General features: G+C 36.2%; 1 protein-coding gene across 1 annotated transcript in view; it reads right to left on the bottom strand.

The window, feature by feature from the left end:
• Positions 1-16,414, bottom strand: part of LRP6 (LDL receptor related protein 6) — a 137,363-nt gene that overhangs the window by 18,141 nt on the left and 102,808 nt on the right. Inside the window, exons 15-17 of the mRNA XM_036758829.1 lie at positions 11,743-11,933; positions 8,489-8,698; positions 5,290-5,415 (exon numbers count right to left, since the gene is read on the bottom strand). Of these exons, the coding sequence (XP_036614724.1) occupies positions 5,290-5,415; positions 8,489-8,698; positions 11,743-11,933 (527 nt within the window). The remainder of the gene's footprint in view (positions 1-5,289; positions 5,416-8,488; positions 8,699-11,742; positions 11,934-16,414) is intronic.

Here is a 16,414-nt window from a genome sequence, read left to right as displayed (position 1 = left end):
CTATAAATGAAACAATTTTCTACACATGTATGGTTTTGATTTAGTGTTGAGTCACATGTGGAAGCCATTCTTAGTGCAGAAACCAAGGTAAATTGGTGAGGGTTGGCCTGGGTTGTGATAGAGTTGTGACTTACTATATTAGTTGTTGTAGGCAAGTCTTAAATTCAAGTATATTTCTGATTCCAGTGCTAACTTCCTGTGTGTAGCACAGATGTCATAAAAAGGAAAGGGAAGAAGAAAAAAACAAATATAAAGGAAAAGCATAGGAGGAGCAAAGAGGCCATCTAGTCTAAAGCCCTTATTTTAAAGAAAACTGAGGCCCAAGAAGGTTAAGTGACTTGCTCAATGTTACAGAAATGAGCATCTTTGGAATCTAAAGCTAATGGTCCCCTGTACCTCCTCCTCTCATGCCACTCTGTATGCTGCTGCTTCTATTCAATCCCTTGGTTTGGTTACTTACCACTATATTTATCATTAGAACACACACCAGCTATATGAAATAAGATATATCCAACCAGAATGTTTAGGCTTATTAATAGTAATAACACACCTTACAATACTTTAAGGTTTGCACTACAAAACACTTATCTTCATCAAAACCCTCTAACAAAACTCTGATCTTGATTTATACTCTTCAGCTATACAAAACAGACATAATAATGATGTCTAAGGCATCAGAAGGCACAATTCTGGCTCTAGAATTAACAATACAAAGATAATCATAGGCAGTATAAATGGATCTCACTTTATCCAACACATTCCTAGAAAACTATTATGTAAAGCGATTTTATAAGTTAGGTAATATTAAGCATGCAACTGACATATCACTTAATGAAAAGATTATTGGACCTGGGTTCAAATCTCCACTCTGCTACTTAATATTACCTGTGCAACTTTGGCCAAGTTATTTAAAGTTCTCTAGGTCTGTCCCTTGATCTATAAAATGGGAATGATAATGCTTTCAATAATGTTTTACAGGCTTGTTATGAGGAATATGTTTTGTAAATCTGGAATTATGTAAGTGTGAGTTACTATCATTATTTGGTAAATTGAGAATTTGATATTTTCTTAAAGGGAAACACATTTGTTCCTTTCTCTTCCAGAAAGAACAATTTAGCAAAAATTTTTATTTTAGCAAAAATTTAACCAACTCACTACGATCTATTCATATTACTTTGATAGTTAAAAAAGAACTACAAAACATTTTAATGCCTTGTTGCCCTTGAGATGGAAAAAATAAAACAAAACACAAAGGAAAGGGGGTATGTGGGCAAACTCAATGTGTACATAAATAAAGCCAGAGAATTTCACAAGCCTAAGTTTGCCAGGGGAATCATTATCAAGCTTTCTACAAATCTGTTTCTTCAAACAGTCTGAAGTTTATGGAAAGAAATAACAGGCTCTTTCCCCTTTGTTTTATATTGAAGTAGATTCTGAAAACTTTAGTTTCCTTAAGAACTGTTATTACATGCACAGGAAATGGATAAATGTCTGACTGCCTTATATTTTGTTGCTCAAAAATCTTCAATGTTTTTCTTTTTTTTGCCCACCAAGTAAGTAAAGTTCAATTTTTTTTTTGCCTGGTATTCAAGACCCTTCACAACCGGATGTGACCATATCTTTTCAGCCTTGTCTCCTGTTGAATATTCATTCGTTTGTGCTTGCTCCTCCCTATGCCCAGAACTTACTTTCCATCTACTGAATCCCTAATCGGGCATCCAACATGTACTAGCTGTGTGACCTTGGGCAATTCACTTAACTGCCATCAGCTTCAGTTTCCTCAAGTGCAAAATGGAAATCATAACAGCACCTACTTCCTAGGATTGTTATGAGGCACAAATGAGGTAACTATTTGAAAAGTGATCAGCACAATGCCTGGCACATAATATGTGCTTAGTAAATTCTTGTTCCCCTCCCATTCCCTCTCTTCCATGAAACCTCTAATTTCCTCAATCTATAGCACCTTTTTTTCCTCCTAGCTCCACACAGCCTCCTTTTTCTGTATATTTCTCACGAACTTATGTCTTAGAGTTATCTATATATGTGTAATTCTCTCTACTACACTATAAGCTTTATGCAGACAATTAACATATCTCAGCTAAACTTAGTACTTCTCCTAGTACCTACGAAAGTTCTGTGCACACAGCAGGAATGTAATAAATGTTTGCTGAAATTGAATTTTAATTTAATATTCACATTTAGAAATATTATTAGAAGGAATAATAGCAACTTACAACTATATAACACTTCATGGAATTATAAAGTATTTTCTATACAATATATCATTTATGTCTTACAACAACCTGTGAGTTAGGTGGTACAAAAAATTATTAACATTGTAAAGATGAAAAATAAATACAGAGATTTAAGAAGATAAGTACATGACTGAGGTCACCAACTGAGTAAGACATATAAGCCAGGACTCAAACTTAACACTTCACAGTTCAAATAATGATAATTAATATGTCTATATTACTTTATGATTTACAGAGCATTTATACTTATATTTCAGTCTATTAAGTGCCCACTATGGCATTTAGGATACAAAGAAAAATGAAACAGTTCCTGCCCTCGAGAAGCTCACACTCTATTTATGGAGGGGAGGTAGACAGAGAGGATATACAACATGTAGACAGACAAATACAAGGTAATTTTTAAAAACCCAAAATACGTACTATAATTTTGGGGGAAGAGGATAAGGAAAGGTTTTTCAAAGGAAGAGGTAAGGTACCTAAGTTGAGCCTAGAACAAAACTAGGGATAGTGGGAGGTGAGGTAAGGAAGAAGCATATTCTTGGAATAGGAGAACAATTTATGTAAAGACACACAGAGAGAAACGAGGGCTAGGAACAGCTAGTAGCTAGTTGGGATAGAATAAAGAGTGCATGTATATGAAATACATCTGGAAGGATAGGTTTTAAGCAGATTGGGTGGGGAGAGAAGGGGATGGGCAGACCAATTAGGAGGCTATTTGAATAATCTAGGTTAGATATTCTTCACTATATCATGTTGCCTTCACTTAAAGAATTTTAGCACAGAGATGATCTTTAATTGCAAAAATAGGAGGACTTTCAACTATAGAAAGTTAACCACACCTATAGAAAGTTAACCACACTAAAGATTGCTCAAGAGCCCCAACACTTTTTGTTTTTCCTCTGTGTCAGCGCTGGAACCAATACCTTCTATGTACTTATATGTTGTTTTTTGTGGTGACTTTTTCTAATGTCTAACCTAAGGTACCAAATCTTTGAATGAGCAATAGTACTGCACGTGATTTCTTAAGAAAAATTCTATTTTCTCTTAAGCCAAAGTTGTCCCATGTAACCTATTCAGCAACTAAGTCTTTTATTACTGTTTATTTCTGTCAGAATTCAAAGATGAAAGCCTTAAGCCAGCTTCAATGAGGCATATGAGGACTAACATTAATGAACCACATATAGTGTAACTCGGTCATTTTTATTTCAACATTATCTAGTAGACCTTTACTACCTATTACTAATTCCCATTAGAGATCAACAAGACTGTAGCTCTTGTTTTCTCCCCTGATTTTTTTATTTTGGGACAGAGTTTAACAAAAATAATTACCTGTATTAGCTGCTGTAAAAAAGCTAAGAAAACAAAGTTTTCTGTCCTAAAGAATCATCTAAGTCTGTCTCTCCCAATAACCATCTTAAAAGAATTTCAAAACAGCAGATTTGTATTTACTACTGCATAATCCTGGCCCTAACTCCCCACAATACACATTTTAAATTATGGAAACTGGCTCCTTTAGCTGCTTATCACATTCTTTGGTCAGAAATGCTTCTGCCAGTGAGTAGTCTCTCCACTTCCTTGTATTCAGGATAAAGGCATTTGATGATATTTGACAAAAGGGACATTTCTCATTGGAAGTCAAAAGGATGTAACTGCCTAGGGATACAAACAGTTAATTGCTCCTCTATTCTGAGAAGGTCTCTCAAATGGTCGGGTATAAACAGTCATCCAAGAAAGGATAAAGAAGAGTCGCTGCAGGGACTACATCAAACCCTTCTTGCTAAATTTGTTTCAGGCTTTTTCCACAGTTGAAGGCATACATACTGTAAAAAAGATTTAAGCCACGTTTGGGGGGAACAGCTCTCTATAGCTGAAGCTCCAGTAGAGATGGGAAAGATGGCACAGGCTTTCTATAAATAAAAGATTTTCTGAGGATGCCCGGGATGAGGAGGGAAAAATGGAACAAAAATAGGGATTCTCTTTCATTCTCTTCCCTTGCCCCACTCTGAATAAATACTCAACATTGGTTTCAGAAAGAATAATCCTGAACACATTGTTTTCCTCATATTTATTTATGGATATCATTTCATCCTTATGCTTACAGAGTTGGCTAAAACAATTTTTTTTCTGGTAGTTAAATTTCTCTGCAGTTTTTCAAGACTAGCCTCAGAAACATGAAATTATGTTTCAGATCTTCTCCGCATTTGAAGTATTTATATGTAAACTATTCATGAAGTTAAAGGAAAAAAAACTCCTGTTTAATAAGTATTTTAAGAAGATACTGCTGTTACCAGCCCTCAAGCCTTGTTCTGGCAACACAAAGCCCAAAGTAGGAAGTGTTCTCAGACTCAGAGACACATCTTATTCTGTGGTCTGTGAGGAGACTGCTTGGATCACCTTTAGATTTAACTGGAATAGTCTTTCCTTCCTTTGGATATTTTCCTAAATATAATAGTCATAATAGCGGCTTCAGACTGCTGGAGGTGGCATAACTCATTGTTACCTATTATTTTAAAAAAGTCATATTCAGAGTCTGATGCTACCTCAATTCCTAGGCATTTATTTTCTATCCTAGAAGGAAACCAGAGCTATAAAGCTTAGGATGCTTCCATGCTGATGACAATTCCAACCTTGGAACATTAATATATTTGGTACACAAAAGAGGTAGTGTATATAGTGGATAGAGAGCTGACCTTGGTGCCAAGAAGACCTAAATTTAAGTCTTGCTTCTAATATGAGCAAATCATTTAACCTCTTAGTTCTCTAGACAACTCTATAACACTATAAGTTGGAGAGTAAGTGATGACTGGCATTGATGAAGGGGAATTTCCTAATATGAGAGTTCCCTATACCAATGAAACCACAGGGCCAGTACATTTCCTAACCTCAGGACAATTAGGATGAGCATACAATAAATAACTAACTTATAACTGAGTTCACTTCCCAGCCAATCAGGGGCAACATTCAAAATGAGTTAGGGGATAAAGTGAGCATTTACTACTTTCTTCAGGGGAACTACAGTAACCCAAAGACCTACCTCCACAAGACAGTTCATCCTGAAGTAGGACCAGATGCATTGGACAAGAGCACCTTGTTGTACCATCTCCTTTCACAAGACAAATATGTGAACAACCACCATTATCCTGAGAACATGGATGCTGTCCTATAAATTAAAAAGAAAAGTCCAAATCTATCAACAAGAGTAGATGGAAGAAACAAGGAGTTATCTCCTTATTAGAAACTTTCCATTTTTCCTTAACTACTAACAAAATCAAATGTATATTACTATTTTTTAAATAGCAAAGATTTCTGTCTAGATTAAGGTATCTGCTCCCCTGACTTAAATTATATAAACTACAATTTATGGTCAACATAAAAAATGAGTGGCATACATTAGTGTAGTAGTTACTAAAGCATCCATATGCCTTGAAGTGTACTAAGTGTTGAGGATACAAAGGCCAAAATAAAATGATCTTTGACTTCAAGGAACTTATACTCTAGTCAAGAAAACAACATGCACACAAATGTAACATGAACTTCAATAGTCCCTCCCTCTAAAATAAAACTTTCTCCCACAGTACGTGTAAGAAGCACTAGAATGTTGGGCACCCACAGTTTACTTATCATTCTTTGAGGTGAGGATTATCTGGTGAGGATGTGAACTGTGAAGGCAGAAGAGAGGGCAGAAACAGAGGACTAAAAAAACTTATTTCCTTATTAACTGACTTCAAACCTTATCTTGCAGGAAAAAAGAGAATGTTTGTGGAGGAAAAAATTTAACTTGTGTCATGAAAGAAATGAAAGTTGAGACTGATTAATGAATGAGAAGTCAGCAGCTGTAGTGACAGTTAAAGAGGACTTTGGCTATGATGTTCCTTCCAGATGACAGAAAGTAAATCTCAGTCTTTCTTTTATTGATATTGTCATTGTCAATAAATAGTATAACCAGTCACCTTTATGTTTATTTGATAGGGAGAAATGAACAAAAGCTTATGGGAGAAGAGATTCCTCCATTATTTAAAAAACTTGAGTGGGGACTCTGAGCTTAATTGCTTAATGAGTGGTATTGCAATTTCAGTAATTAATAATGATACCTCAAACTATATTATCGGTCCTTTTTCAGAGTAGATATTTGATTGCTCAGTCTGCCATTGGTCAAATGTTTACAGATGAGCAATTAAGTTGTAAATGCTTTAAAATACATATTATTAGAATCATGCACATTTAAATACCCAATCGACAGATTTTGTTGTTGTTCTGTCATTCAGTTGTACACAACTCTCTGTGACCTTGTGGACCATAGCATACCGATGCTGTCTATGGGGTTTTCTTGGCAAAGATACTGGAGCAGTTTGCCATTTCCTTCTCCAGTGGATTAAGGCAGAGGTTAAGTGACTTGCCCAGGGTCACACAGTTAGTAAATCTGTGAGGCCAGATTTGAACTCAAGTCTCCCTGACTTTAGGCCCAGCACTATAAAGCCAAATAGCTGCCTCAATTGACAAAATACATAGAATCAAATATTTGGAACTGGGAGGGTCCTTAGAGGTAGGTCATCGCTAACTCCCTTTTACAGATGAGGAAACTGAGGCCAAAAGATGCTAAGTAACTGACCAAGACCAATCAAGTGACAGTAGTAAACTTGGAGTCATGAATACTTGAATTTGAATTCTGCCTCTGGTACCAACTAGCAGTGTGACCCTAGGCAAACCTTTCTTAGCATCAGTTTTCTCCTTTGTAAAGTAGGGATAATAGCAGCACCAGAAAAATTCTGGCTAAAAATGGTTCAATTACTTTAACATCAACAACCATATTTTTCCTCTAAACCTCAGAAAGGAAGTAAATCAATTTTTCTTAGTTTTCCAACATTTGTTTTATCCAAAGCTTCAGAATTATACTCAAATGTAACAAACATTTCATTACTACAGCACTTGTTTTAGTAGGTAATTAATCTCCATTTGTAAAATTAATAAGGTCACTTATTTTAAGAAATTAAAGAATTCTACTAATTTCTTTTATTCTCCAGAGCTTTCCTACACTTTTAAAGTGTTGTTTTTCCTGCACTTCTAATATAAAAGGTGTCTTGTGATACCTTGTTTCCCTACATATGCTTATTTTTCTTCTCTGCTCTCCTTCCCCATTAGTGATAATTAAATTGGATGATGATGATCACGACACTCTACTATTAAATAAGAAATGAAAATTTAGAAATTGGTTGGTTCAAGAGTGAGATCGAATAGTGAACGCTGTATTTTCTTTCTGTTCTGAATAAATTGCTTTATTCTCCAGTTACAAAAGCAGTCAAAGAGAATTAATTATCAGAGCTGACAACATCTGAAGATCATTCATCATTGTAGTGATTTCTCTTTAGCAGGTACGCTTTTTCACTAAATTTATAGTCACAGATATTACTTAATAGTACCAGAGAAGCCAATACTTTTGGAGCCAAAGGTAGAGAATGTTGTTATATTTTTATAGCTTTTCTGCATGCTTATCTTAGAAGAGTTTTGAGGGGAGTACAGAATTATAGGACAGGAATAAATACCTTTTATGTTCTTGTTTTACCTAGGCTATAACATAATTTTGTATTGAGAGGCAGTGTGGAGCAGTGGAAATAATACTGGACTTGGGAGTCAAGAGATGTGGGTTTGAATTCTGCCCCTAGATACTCAGTTGCTTTGTAACTATGGCTAAGTCATTTAAATCCCTTAGAGCTTCAGTTTCCTCATCTGTAGAATGAGGATAATAATATTTGCACTATGTACCTCACGGTGTTGTGAATAAAGCATTTTTCATAACTTAAAGAATTATATAAACCTAAGTTGTTTTTATATATATTCGGTGGAATTTGCCAAGACTTAGCAATCGGGTTTTATCTTAAAATGACCACTAGCAATTAGGAATTATTTGAAAAAATAACTCTTAATTTTGCAAATATTTGCCAAAAATACTTGTTTCTCTTTTATGAAGAAGTGATAGCAGTGTAAGAGAATATGATTTTGGTAGTGGATAGACAGGTGGCATCAGAGTCAGGAAGGTTTGTGGTTTTCTGTATTGGACTAGGTGAGGCAGAAAACCCACAGTTTCCATGCATGAACCACAGTGAACACACTGCAGTGTTTTCAAATATGGGATGAGCAAATTACTAATTATGCTAAAAAGACTCCACCAAGGAGACCTGGATACTATCTTAATATAATCTTCAAACGTACTGTCAGCAATCCCACTAGCTACTTACTATATTCCAAAAGGTTTAGCTCCTTTACAGCATGAATGTCACTGAGTTGGGCAATTCGAGCCTGGACTTTGGTCCGTCCTTCACGACCAGTCATGTCAATTTTTTCAATCATTTGCTGTTGCCTATCAATCCAATACAGCCAGTTTTCAAACACAGTCAGTCCCACAGGCTGCAAGATATTGGAGTCTTCTAAAACTATACGATTGGCACCTTGGTAAAACAATCCAAAGAAAAACAATTTAAGTACCAATTCATTTAATAACATGTATTGAAATTCTATTGCCATTATATGTGTAGCACTAAACTAGGTCCTACGGGAACTTAAAAATCTAGTTGAAAGGATATGACATGCAAAATACAGTTTTTAAAATGCTAGTACATTACATGAAACACCAAATCAGTGATACAAACTTCTAAACAGTCTATTTTCTTCAAATCATAGAATGGAAAAGAGATTAAGAGATTTATCTATCCCAACCAAATGCAGAAATACCTTTAAAAAATTCCAGGAAAAAAGTTATTAAACACTTCTAAAATGAGGAATTCACTAGCTAATGAGGCAACCCATTCCAGTGCTAAAAAAAATAAAAAATAAAAAATAAAAAAAAAAACACTCCAAGAAAGCTCTTCTTTATAGTGAACCAAAATCTAATTGTCTGTAACCTTCACTGTAGTTGGATTTTTCCTAACCAATTTTGTACTTTATTTACAAAAAGAAAATAATACAGATAACACAAACCAAAACTAACCAAAAAATGTCTTGATGGATGGTGTCTTAAAGCTTCCATTTCTGGGAATACCCTTTGAAGAGTGCTGCAATGTAAAAGCCTCTTTCTTTCTCTTTTTATTTTATTTTTAATTTTTAAATTATTTTGCAAAAATTATGTTTTTATTTCTGAATTATCTTCCTCCCTCTTGTCCCTCTCCCACTCACTGAGAAGTCAAGAAATGATACTCATTATACATGTGAAGTCAAGCAAAACATATTTCCACATTTGCTATGTTGCAAAAGGCAATATGAAAGCGAGAAAAATACAGAAAGTGAAAGAAATATGCTTCAATCTGCACTCAAGAGTTCATCAGTTCTCTTTCTAGAGGTGGAGAGCATTTTTCACCTTGACACCTTTGTAATTGTCATGGAAAATTGTATTGATCATAGTGGTTAAATCTTTCACAGTTATTATCATTATGATATCACTGTTACTGTGTACAAGGTTCTCCTGGTTCTGGTCGCCTCACTTTGCTTCAGTTCATTTAAGTCTTCTCAGGTTTTCCTGAAATCATCCTGCTCGCCATCTCTTACAATGCATTAGTATTCCAACACAATACTATATACTATAACCTGTTCAGATATTCCCCAATTGATGAACATCCCTTGAATTTCCAGTTCTTTGCCACCACAAAAAGAACAGCTACAAATATTTTTGTACATATATGCCCATTTCCTTTTTCTTTGAGGTAAAGACCTAGTAGTTGTATTGCTGGGTCAAAGGGTGTGCAGTTTCATAGCCCTTTGGGCATAGTTCCAAACTGTTCTCCAAAATCACTGGAGTGCTTCACAACTCCACCATCAGTGTGCCTGTGATTCTCCATCCCCTCCAGCATTTGTCATTCTTTTCCATCATGTTAGTCAATCTGATAGGGGTGAGGTGGTATAGTTTTAATTTGCATTTCTCTAATTATTAGTGATTTATAGCATTTTTTCATATGTATTCACAGCTTTGATTTCTCCTTCTGAAAACTATATTCTTTGACCATTTATCAATTCAGCAATGGCTGTTATTTTTATAAATTTGGCTCAGTTCCCTTACATATTTGAGAAATGAGACATTTATCAGAGCAACTTGCAACAAATTTTTTTTTTCTCCCAGTTTCCTGCTTTCCTTCTAATCTTGGCAGCACTGGTTTTATTTGTACAAGAACTTTTAAATTTCATGCAATCAAAATTATCTGTTTTGTCTCCCAAGAATCTATCTCTTATTTAGTCATAAACTCTTCCTTTATTCACAGATCTGACAGGTAATTTTTTCCATGTTTCCCTAATTTGCTTTGATCACCCCTTATGTCTGAATCATGTACCCAATTTTGAGCTTATCTTGGTATATGGTGGGAATGTTGGTCTATACGTAGTTTCTGCCAGACTGCTTTCCAGTTTTCCCAGGAGTTTTTGTTAAATAACAAGTTCTTGTCCCAAAAGTTTGGAACTTTGGGTTTATCAAACAATAGTTTACTGTGGTCTTTTACTTCTGTATATGCCATACCTCATCTATTTCATTGATCAACTATATTTTTACTCTGTACTAGATTGTTTTGATGATTACTGCTTTGTAGTGTAGTTTGAGATCTGGTACTATGGGTTACCTTCCTTCACATTTTTTACACAGATGCCCTTGACCTTTTTGTTCCTCCACATAAATTTTGTTATTATTTTTTCTAATTCCATAAAATAATTCTTTGGTAATTTGATTGGCATGATATGAAATAAGTAAATTTAAGTGTTTTGTAATTATGTTTACACAGTTCCCAGGTATGTCTTGGCAGGTAGACTGTCAACTATTTATACAGTCTGCTGTTATTTTAAATGGAATTTCTCTATCTCTTGCTACTGGGTTTTGTTGGCAATATACAGAAATGCTGGTGATTTGTGTGGATTTGTTTTAAATCCATTTTGGTAAAGTTGTTAATTGTTTTGACTAGTTTTTAGTTGGCTCTCTAGGATTCTCTAAGTATACCATCACATCACCTCTTTCTTTCTAAATTCCAAGTTACCTTGCTGGCAGATCTCTGGTTAAGGGCTTTCATTCCCATACTTAAAGTAATAAGGTGATGGCCACAAAGAAGAGAAAGCTGCTGGAGGTCAATGAACTCCAGGCTCCAGCTAAAAAGTAGCAAATCTACACTAAGCTATAAACAGATCCTTAGGCCATGTTGGTCAAAACTGACAAACATCATGACAATAGCAATAACAATGAATTTTGCATGTGCAAAATACCTGAAGCATGTGCTTCAGGTGATTCTGATATCATTGGAAGCATGCCAGAAGAGACCAGTAAAAAGTAAAATGTACATTAATGTTCTAATGAATAAAGGATTTATTAAGCACTCACTATATGCAAAGCACTATGTTTATTTTATTGTAAGTCTCTAACACTTCAAAGAAGAACTAAGAAAGGCAAAAATGGAAGGAGGCACACAAGGAAAGAAGTAGAGACACTCCCCAGACTAAATTATTGAGAAATACCATTCTTGGGTACCTGAGAGATCACTACTTTCAATTCGCCGGAGATCTGAATCAGCCCAAAACAGTTTACCCAAGCGGCTGTCAAGGGCTAAAGCTATAGGTTTACTTAAGCCACTGAAAAAGAGGACCTCTCTTTCTGTCCCGTCCAAAGCAGCCCTCTCAATTTTTGGAGACCTTTCTTGAAGATTGGTAAAATACATATACCTAAAGAGAGAAAGAGGAAAAAAGTTATAAAAAGAAAATATATTGATACAAGTACAGCCAAACCTCATTAGTGAGACATAGCAACTTTCCTTTTTTTAAAGCAATGAATTTTTACTATTTTCATGGAGCTCAACAAACTAGTATAACAAAAGTATATACTAGTAACTAGAAGATGTCCTTAGGAGCTCTTCTTTACTAAATAGATAAAGATTTATAATTAACTTGATAAATGTTTTAGGTATAGAAACAACTATCCAAGATACCTGAAAACTATTTTCTGCCTAGTCTCAACAATAATAAAAAATTTCAGCAAGAAACTATTAAGTTACATCTTCTACCTTGAAAATGCACAAAAATTGGGGCAGCTAGGTGGTGATGCAGTAGATAGATCATTAGCCCTGCAGTCAGGAGAACCTGAGTTCAAATCCTGCCATAGAAAGTAGCTGTACAACCCTGGGCAAGTTACTAACCCTAATTGCTTCCCCCATCACCAAAAAAAAAAAAAAAAAAAAAAAAAGGGAAGAAAATGCTCAAAAATTCAGCCAGAAGCTCACAGGCAATAGGAAAAGTGCTACCCTTTGTTACCCTTCCAAGCCCTTACCAGCACAAGGTAGCCTCACAGTAGGACCAGAGACAGAAGATGTCTAGCCTGTAAGATTCTATGTCCATAGGCAAACAGCAAGAACAAAGAAGGCTCTCTCTTGAGAACACCAAGGTGGTCTGAAAGAAATATTGGAAGAGCCCCAGAGAAGTCTTGGAATTCCTAAGGAGCAGCAAGGAACGGCAATCAGACAGGACATTCCAGGCCAATGGACTCAGAGGTGCCTAACATTCTGTTGTCCATAGAAGGCACTGAAGATCCAGTATTCTGAACCTTAAAGACCCAAGGGAGCCCAATCTTGGTAAGTGAAAGTCAGTGCAAGAACCAAGGGTAAAACCACACAAGGCTGAATACCACAGAAGTATAGCAGAGGTCTGGCACAAAACCCCTTAAGAACTAAAGCTGGAAAGAGTAAATTAAACACCAATCAATATAAAAAATTACTAAATCTAGAGATCTCCAAAAAGAAGCAGCAAGTAAACTCCGTAACAATTATAAGCAGAGATTCAAAGGAAAAAACATTTTCCAAAATCATGAATATGTAGAAGAAAAGCTCTAGAAAAAAGAAAAGCAATGAAAATAAGTTGATCAGAAAACAAAATGTTAAATCAAACACACCAAAACAGACTCCCTGAAAATTTGATTAAACTAAAATCAATGACTTTATAAGACAGCAAGAAATATTAAAACCAAGTCAAAAGACTGAAAAAATAGAAGAAAATGGAAAATATCTGATGTCAAAAATAAGTGATGAGGAGATGAGATCAAAGAGAGATAACTTATGAATCACTGAAATCTCTGAAAATAATACTTTTTAAACAACTTAGTCAATATATTTGAAGACACTGTGAATGAAAATTGCCCAGATCTATGAGTCAGAGGGTAAAGATAGAAAGAATCCATTGATCACCTTTTAAAAGGAACAAAAATCCCTCAAAGTCTTAGGAATGTCACAGCCAAAATACAGAGTTTCCACATCAAAGAAAAACATTATTGATAGGTACAAACAGACTCTAAGCAGGACCACAGGAGTCCTGGCTAAACAACAGGGGATCTTGGAATACGGTATTTCTGATGGCAAAAGAAGTAGGCTTAAAACCAAAACATTATCCTGAAAAGTTGAGGATAATCTTGTAGAGGGGAAAAAGGACCTTAACGAAACAAAAAACTTGCAGGCATTTCTGATAAAAGACTGAGAAGAACTCTAAAACAGAAACACTAGAATACAAAGAAACCTGAAAAGGAACATTTATTTGAACAACTGGAAAGAACAACATGATGATGTAGTGACAAGATTCTAATGGGGGGGGAAGGGAAGGAAAATGTGTCCCTTCAGGACCTTAATGTCTTCAATGGGGAATGAGGAAGTTAACTTTTAAAAATAGAGGTACTGAGGGTGGTTTGGCTCTGTTCTGAGGATTTAAAGAGGGGAAAGAGAAGGGAGGATAAAAGGAATACACTAGCATGGAAAGAAGGAAGAAGGAGGTAGAGCTATTTCTCAGAATAGCAAAGGTATGTAAGAAGAGAATATACTGATATGGAATAAAAGGTAGTAGTAGGAGGCATCAAGATGAACCTCCTATCTAAAATGGGCAAAAGAGGACTGAACATCTACATAAATACACTCAGTTCAGCATAGAAATACATCAAACTCAACAGGAAAACAAGTAGAAGGGGGGAGTGGTTAGAAGGAGGATAAAGAAGGAAACAATTACAGACAAAATAAACTTCCTGATCTTGAAAGAGGGATTACAAGAGGGGGAAAAGTTAAGAAAATGACAAGAATCTAAGAGGACACTTTAGCTTGCCAGATAGACAACTGAGGGATGACTGAACGAACTGTGGTATATAAATGTACTGGAATATTATTGTACCCTAAGAAATGATTCAGAATTTCAGAGAATCCTAGGTAAAATGAATTGATGAACAGGGAAGTGAGAAACAGGAAAATAATTTATATAAGGATAATGCTATAATGAGTTTTCTTTAGAAATATACCTGTGAAAGACTTAAGACCTCTGATCAAAACAATGATCAGCTACGTCTCCAAAGGACTTCTGACGATGCACATTACTCATCTCCTGACAGAGAGGGGATGAACACAAGCTATGGAGACGTACAATTTTGGACATATTCATTATGGAGATTTATTTTGTTTAACCACACTTATTTGTCAAAAGGGAAAAGGAAGGTTCAAGAGCCACAAACAGGATAGTTTTACAGTAACAAATATAATTTCACAGTAACTTATAAAATTTTATTTAAGTTTGGAATTATTTTTAAATTATCCTTTTAAATAACTTAGAGCATTCCTTTTGTGTTTACAGGATTCCCTTGCTTGGCAAACTTACTTTTCATAGATCAAAATTAACTCTGACCGGGGCGGAGCCAAGATGGTGGTGGAATGCAGGGACTTGCCTGAGCTCCCCACCACCCCACCTCCCTCCAAACACCTTTAAAAAATGGCTCTGAACAAATTCTAGAGCTGCAGAACCCAGGAAATAGCAGAGGGAAGCAGGGCTCCAGCCCAGGACAGCCTGGATGGTCGCTGGGTAGGGAGCGGAGCAGAGCCCAGCCTGGGCCCCGCCAGGACCAACCAGACCAGGAGTCATGTGGAACAGGCCCTACCACCCTGAATCAGTGAGCTGTGGTAGTTACCAGACTTCTCAACCCACAAACACCAAAGACAACAGAGAAGGTTAGTGGGAAAAGCTTCTGGGACAGAGTGAAAGGAGTTGGCAGTTTGGCCACCACCTCAGGGGCAGCAGGGGTGATGCAGCTCTGAGGCTGCTTACAGAACTACATCTGCAGTTGCTTCCAGCCCCAGGCCCACCTGGTGGGAGGAATTAAGTGGCAGATCAGAGCAGAAGTGCAGAGCCTGCTGAAGATCTGAGTCTGGTCCAGGTTGCCAGTTCTTGGGGGAGGAGGAGCACTGGTGTGGCAGAGCTTGCTGTGTAGAAATACCTCTGAAAACAACAGCACATCCCCTCAAGCTTGGAACAAAGTGCTCTCTACTCTACAAGCAGTCATATTCCCACAAAAAACTCAAGGGTCAAATACGTTGGCTGGGAACATGGCCAAGCAGCGAAAAGAGACTCAGATTCAGACTCAGACTTTGGAATCTTTCTTTGGTGACAAAGAAGACCAAAACATACAGCCTGAAGAAGTCAACAAAGTCAAAAAGCCTACATCAAAAACCTCCAAGAAAAACATGAACTGGTCTCAAGCCATGGAAGAGCTCAAAAATGATTTGGAAAAGCAAGTTAGAGAAGTAGAGGAAAAACTGGGAAGAGAATTGAGAGTGATGCGAGAAAACCATGAAAAACAAGTCAATGACTGACTAAAGGAGACCCAAAAAAATACTGAAGAAAATAACACCTTAAAAAATAGTCAAAATCAAATGGCAAAAGAGCTGCAAAAAGCCAATGAGGAGAAGAATGCCTTGAAAGGCAGAATTAGCCAAATGGAAAAGGAGGTCCAAAAGACCACTGAAGAAAATACTACCTTAAAAATTAGATTGGAGCAAGTAGAAGCTAGTGACTTGATGAGAAATCAAGAGATTATAAAACAGAACCAAAGGAATGAAAAAATGGAAGACAATGTGAAATATCTCACTGGAAAAACCACTGACCTGGAAAATAGATCCAGGAGAGATAATTTAAAAATTATTGGACTACCTGAAAGCCATGATCAAAAAAAGAGCGTAGATACCATCTTTCAAGAAATTATCAAGGAGAACTGCTCTGATATTCTACAGCCAGAGGGTAAAATAGAAATTGAAAGAATCCACCCATTGCCTCCTGAAAAAGATCCCAAAAAGAAAACTCCTGGGAATATTGTTGCCAAATTCCAGAGCTCCCAGATCAAGGAGAAAATACTG

This window comes from Trichosurus vulpecula, chromosome 5 (genome assembly GCF_011100635.1).
Source record: "Trichosurus vulpecula isolate mTriVul1 chromosome 5, mTriVul1.pri, whole genome shotgun sequence".
NCBI classification, from domain to species: Eukaryota; Metazoa; Chordata; class Mammalia; order Diprotodontia; family Phalangeridae; genus Trichosurus; species Trichosurus vulpecula.
The sequence above is the reverse complement of the archived record's forward strand: the minus strand, read 5'-3'. Positions and strand labels throughout refer to the sequence as shown.